This window comes from Ahaetulla prasina, chromosome 1 (assembly GCF_028640845.1).
Source record: "Ahaetulla prasina isolate Xishuangbanna chromosome 1, ASM2864084v1, whole genome shotgun sequence".
Taxonomy (NCBI): Eukaryota; Metazoa; Chordata; class Lepidosauria; order Squamata; family Colubridae; genus Ahaetulla; species Ahaetulla prasina.
Window position 1 is genome coordinate 71,980,975 of NC_080539.1, and position 6,738 is coordinate 71,987,712.

A 6,738-nucleotide genomic window follows, 5' to 3' on the forward strand; every position below is an offset into this window, starting at 1 on the left:
TTGCAAATTTAATTTTTACATTAGCTGTAGAAGAAAAAGAATGTTATTGTGCTATTTTTATTAGCTTAAAGAAACAGAAAAATATAGCTTTGTTATCCTGTCCTTATAAAAAAAGTATTTTACTCCAGAGTTAGATTATCTATTTATTATAAGAAACATCTCCTTATTCTGCTTTGGGGAAAACACATATTGAAACACCACCAGTAGGTGGCATTCTTGAATTCTCAGTGTAAGGTTTTCTCTTATCACATCTTTTATTAATTTACAAACTCCCTTTAAAAGTGCCTTTTTATCCTGAATATTACAATTTGATAGGTAATATTGATTTTCAAACAGTTTCCTGAAACTTTGGGCACAGTCCACAATGCCTCACTCTGTCATTGAAAGCTATATTTCAGTGTGACTCAAGTGCAAGGAATAGTCCAAAGATGTTCATTTTAATTGATTATTCAGTTTTTAAAATGGCTTTTGATGCCAATCTAAAAACAATAATGTGTGATGTGTCAATTACATTCATTTTTTCCATGTCCATTTTTTCCTTTAGATTATATTCAGAATTTCTCATTACCCTTATGAGTCTCTGAATATTTTATCCCAAACCAATAATATTTTAGGTTTATTGTCATATGCATAAGCATGTTTAACCAAAACATACATACTTTTTCTAAGCATATCATCATTCTCATCCGTTCTTGAAACGTAGAATGGCTATCATTTGGACCATTTGCTACATCATAGCATGCAACCATCACCAAACTATGAATTTCCTACTTTCATACACACCCACAGCAGTCTAACATGTAACATACATTTTAGCCTTTTCATAATTACTCCTTCAGTTTCAAATTGTATTCATCAGCTCCACAATCAGATCACCTTTGTTTTGATCTATTGCATTCTTTTTTAACTTTAATTTTACATATACCCAACATAATTACTTTTTTCATTTTATTTGTTAATTCATACTGTTTATAATTTTCTTCTTTTAATTCCATATTTCAATTTTCCATAATTCTAAGAGAAATCAGTTGTTTCAAGTAAAAACAAATCCGGTTCAATAACAAAATGGATACATTTCTTATGACATTTCTGCCAAATCATACTAAAACCAAAACTGATTCAAAATAATCTTAACTTAAATGTCTATGGAGATTCTCAATCATCCAGGTCATCAGCTCTGAAGCTTCTTGGATGAGAAGCGAAACATTTTCAAAGAAAAACCAGAAAGTCCACTTGTCTCCTGAAAAAGCATCTATGGGACAATCTTTACCTAAAATACAAGAAAGCTCAAATAGAAAAAGTAACGATATAAATTTTATGTCTTTTATGTACACTGAGAGCATATGCACCAAGACAAATTCTTTGTGTGTCCAATCACACCTGGCCAATAAAAAAAATTCAATTCTATTCTATCAATCCCACATATTTTGATGCATCCACAATGAATTAAATATGTGAATTTCATATTCCTAGGATAAGAAGTTTCTGAAGAATTTCACACAGGAAAATGGATCTAACAATATAGTAAGAACAACAAAAGACACATGTATTTGTGTTAGAAATTACGGTTATATTTTACTCAAGAAGAGTAGCTTAATGGGCAAAACAAACATAGTTCCCTATTTTTCACCAGATTATGCAATATGTATACCGACATTGTAACTGTTACATAATTAGATACCACTAATTCGCTTATCCCAAAGCTCTTCTCTTCTAACAATCTTTTTTTTGAAATTTTTTATTTTATTTTATACATAAACAAACACATAATATATCAGTCATTCCTTCCATGTGACATCTCGATGTTTTCTCCGTATCTTCATCCTTTTGTTGTTTCTTTTGTCTTCATTCATAATTAATCTATTACAACATTTCTCCAAAAATGCACTATTCTAATATACCATTCTCTTACATAACTAAAAATTTGTTTATCTCGTTTCCAGCCAATGGTAAAATTGATCCCATATCTTAAAATATTCTGAATCCTCTCTTTAATTATCAAAGTTAATCTATTCATTTCTGCACATTCTAAGATTTTTTTAATTACTTCTTCTTCTAAAGGTATTTTCTCTACTCTCCAATTTTGCACAAAAACAATCCTTGCAGCTGTTATAAGATGGGGTTGCCACAAAGAAGAGGTTGCCACAAAGAAGAGGGGGTCAAACTATTCTCCAAAGCACCTGAGGGTAGAACAAGAAGCAATGGGTGGAAACTAATCAAGGAGAGATGCAACTTAGAACTAAGGAAAAATTTCCTGACAATTAGAACAATTAATCAGTGGAACAACTTGCCTGCAGAAGTTGCAAATGCTCCAACACTGGAAATTTTTAAGAAAATGTTGGATAACCATTTGTCTGAAATGGTGTAGGGTTTCCTGCCTGGGCAGGGGGTTGGACTAGAAGACCTCCAAAGTTCCTTCCAACTCGTTGTTGTTGTTGTTATGTATAATCAAATAAATATTGTCTTTATTAATCTAAGATCAGAACTTGCCAAGCTATTTTCCCTTTTGTTTGCAAAGATAAACTGTCTTTTGGACAGATCTTCAAAACTTCTTAATAATTATTTTAGCAATGATTTCATGCAGCTCCACCTGATTGGTTAAAAAAGCAAGTTAGGTAAGGTGATGAGAAACTAACTTTAGGCGAATAAACAACCGGGTAATAATTGTTATTTGTAACTAAGGATAAAACCTAGAAGATTCCTTGGGATTCTTTCAACCTATGTGCCATTCTAAGCCTTTCAGTATCAAAATATATCTGAGTTACAGGGCTGGTGGTTATATTTAAGGTTACATATATCTCATATATATGAATTACTTCCACCAGGCTTGAAAATGCTTTCCACTAAATATGTTGCCTCAATTGCCCATTTCCTCATATTTCAAATGGCCGTTTCTCCCCCTTCTCTTCTCTCAGACCATTCACTTGGGATCCCAACAGCTAACTCATCAACTCAAATATCATTGAATCTTTAAAAAAAAGGGGGGGGAGACTCAGGAGCTCCTTGAACTTTAGAACAGGCAAGCACTCAGATTCCCTTTCTTGGCTTGAGGATACTTTCTCCCTCACCCTACTCTGTAACCCTTCTCTCTCTCTGTCCCTGCGTTTATTTATAAACTTCATCAATAATTGAGAGACTGCCTGCATGTGCATCTCTTGATGTGGTCCCTGACATTTCCCCATCTTAAGATGCTTATTTGGGTTAGCAAAGCATTTAATTTTCTCCCTTTGACTTGTAAGGAACATTAGAATCAACAGCCTGGAATAAATCAAGAAGTCATCCATAATCGTACTGGAAAGCAACTTATTCTCTGTGGCTCACTGACCCACCTTCCTCAGAACATTGAACAAGCAGGTTAAAAGTTCAGCATTGTTTCCGGATCCCTGCTGCAGAAAAATATATGGTTATACTTTATTCCACTCTGACTTAGCTGAGTATTTCTATGAAATACATTTAATACCAAGTACTTCTGATTCTATAAAATGAATCTAATATTAACGCATACTTAACATAAAATCCATTTTATGGAATAACAGGTAAAGCTTTGAAATTGTTCACTGCAAGAAGTGACCCTGAATTCACCCCTTAGTAACCATTCAGTGTTCTTGCACACCAATGGGTCATAATAATTTTAATAGGATATTTTCAGAAAACACTTGTAACAAATCTGCCTATCGCTTGGTCTATTAGATAACTACTCTTCTGCCAAAGAACTCAAGGAAGTTTATTGGCGTTAAAAAAAAGAATTATCTCATAAACCTCTTCAGAAGCAGAGACATTGCTTCTGATCTTCTGACCATCTTCCATGACAGCAAAAAGCAGCCACAACAAGGCTCTGGAGAGGTTGAAGTAAATAACAAGATGGGTGATGATATCATAATAAGAACATGCTCAGGGGAATGGAAAACCAGTTCACTGAACATTGCATGAATTATCAAAACAGCTTTGCAAAGCCTTGGAAAAGGAAGGCTGAAGATGAGCTGAGACAGTTGCTGCCTCTTGTTTGCCTAAGGATTTGAGACTAAGAGGCAACGGATGGGCGAATAATACTGATTTGTATCTTTTGGGCTGCCCTCAATATCTGGGCAGACTTTCTAAAGATTTTGAATCGTTAAGAAAGCACTCCAAGTTGCCTGTCAAGAAACAAAGGAGTAGGAATGTTCTATAAAGCAAATATGCAGAATGTAGAAATATTAAATTTTAGCTCCTATAATCAGGTCAGGTGGGAATTATATGAGTCAAAGAACATCCCATTTGAGGGCATTAGATGGAATAACACAGTTGGAAGGGCCCTTGGAGATCTTTTAGTCCAACCTTCCTGTTCAAGCAGGAAACCTTGTACCATTTCAGACAAATGGTTGTCCAATCTCTTCTTTAAAACCTCAGTGTTGGAGCACCCACAACTTTTGGAGGCAAGTCATTCCACTGATTAATTGTTCTAATTGTCAGGAAATTTCTCCTTAATTCGTTTCTATCCTTTGGTTCTTGTCCTGCTGTCAGATGTTTTGGAAAATAGGTTGATTCCCTCTTCTTTGTGGCAGTCCCTTAGATATTGGAACACTGCTATCATGTTGCCCCATGGAGAGATGGAGAAAAGACTGTCTTTGCCAAGTCAGCTATATACAGAAATAGGATTGTGAATCCTATGCTTTTTGCACCTGAGATGCCCAAGCTAAACTCCATTCACATGTACAATTGAATTTACTATCCAATACTTATTAAGAGGTGGATAATTTGTATACCACAGTCCTGATTTTAATTTTTTCTTTCATTTTGCCTATCCTCAGAAAGGAGATAAGTTTTTTTTCAGGGCTTATTTCCTTTGTTGGAGATTGCATAATTTCTGTGCACATATAAACTGTTTTGACCTTGGATCAAATGTCTAGTGACACAGAAAAGGGAGAAAGTCTTTACATCCATCCTATATGAACTATGGTGGTGCAGTGATTAGAATGCAGTACTATTGCAGGCTAATTCTGCTGATTGCCAGCAGTGTGATTCTCACAGGCTCAAGGTTGACTCAGCCTTCCATCCTTCTGAGGCATCAGGCTAGAAAGCAAGAAAACTGGGGGTTCCAGTCCCACATTAGCCATGAAATCCAGTTGGGTGATCTTGGGCTAGACACTCTCAGCCAAATTCATCTCACACAGTAGTTGTTGTAGAGAAAATAGAAAGGTTTGTTGGATATGGTTTGCCAACTTGAGCTATTTGTAAAATTAATAAAGGCAGAGCTAAACCCATGTTCTGCATCTAGGACAATTATAACTATTTTTACTCTCCTTATGTTCTGGAGCATATCCTCTAATGAGGGCTTCTGCTGTGTTCAAGCCTCCTACACCATTGCTAGTGTTAATGCCTAACCGTTGGCTCTGCAAAGGGCAGAAGCAGAGATCAGGTTAAAACTGCTGCAGAAAATGAATCCATCAGAAACAGTCACTTTGTCGTGATAACAGTGAGAGGTTGTAGGGATCATCATTCTTTGCTATTGCTGGCTATTATGGGTGAAAGGGCACCAAAGGACAGGTCAACCTAGCAATCCTCTTTGTATAAATATACAGGCTGTTGTTTCCTATCTATTTTATAATTAGATCTGCTGATTGGAAGCTCATGGACTGGAGCAAATATAGTTAGCAGCATGCAGAGGAAAATCCACCAAACTGCCTTCTTTTTCTGCAGAAAGTAGATATCTAAAAATTAGTTACTTCTGAAACTATAACTTGTTCTTACAGCATCTCTTTTCCATAGACCTGAGTGATCCATCATGCTCCTCCCCACACCTACTGCTTCAGTGACTCCATCCAGCCACCTCGTTCTCTGTTGTCCCCTTCTTCTTTTGCCCTCAATCTTTCCCAGCATTAGGGTCTTCTCCAGTGAGTCCTTCCTTCTCATTAGGTGGCCAAAGTATTTGAGTGTCATCTTCAGGATCTGGCCTTCTAAAGAGCAGTCAGTGTAATGCAAATGCTCTGTCTTACACATTGGAAAAAAGAATCTGAACACTAAATACAAGCTCGATTGACATTACCTTGTAGATGACCCTCCCCACTCTGTTAAAGACCTTGGAGTTTTCATATCAAATGATCTAAGTGCCAAAGCTCACTGCAACTACATTGCAAAAAAGGCTTTAAGAGTTGTAAACTTTAATCTTGCATAGCTTCTTCTCCAGAAACACTACACTACTAACCAGAGCATATAAAACATTTGCTAGACCAATTCTTGAATACAGCTTGCCTGTCTGGAACCTATACCTCATTTCAGACATTAATACAATTGAGCGAGTCCAGAAATATTTTACAAGAAGAGTTTTCCACTCCTCTGATTACAACAAAATACCTTATGCCACCAGACTTGAAATCCTGGGTTTAGAAAATTTAGAACTCCGCCGCCTTCGACATGACCTGAGTTTAACTCATAGAATCATCTGTTACAACGTCCTTCCTGTTGAAGTCTACTTCAGCTTCAATCACAACAATACACGAGCACACAATAGTTTTAAGCTTAATGTGAATTGCTCCAATCTTGATTGCAGAAAATATGACTTCAGAAACAGAGTTGCTAATGCCTGGAATGCACTACCAGACTCTGTGGTCTCTTCCCAAAATCCCCAAAGCTTTAACCAAAAACTATCTACTATTGACCTCACCGCATTCCTAAGAGGTCTGTAAGGGGCGTGCATAAGAGCACCAACGTGCCTACCGTTCCTGTCCTAATGTTCCCTTTGATTGTATCCAATTTCATATA

At 36.3% G+C, this 6,738-nt stretch overlaps 1 protein-coding gene across 1 annotated transcript in view; it reads right to left on the reverse strand.

Moving 5' to 3' along the window:
• The window catches only part of LOC131191863 (uncharacterized), a 36,110-nt gene extending 30,350 nt beyond the window's left edge, over positions 1-5,760 (reverse strand). The window contains exons 1-2 of the mRNA XM_058170470.1: positions 5,728-5,760; positions 5,276-5,369 (exon numbers count right to left, since the gene is read on the reverse strand). Coding sequence (XP_058026453.1) covers positions 5,276-5,369; positions 5,728-5,760 — 127 coding nt within the window. The remainder of the gene's footprint in view (positions 1-5,275; positions 5,370-5,727) is intronic.
• Positions 5,761-6,738: the final 978 nt, after the last annotated feature.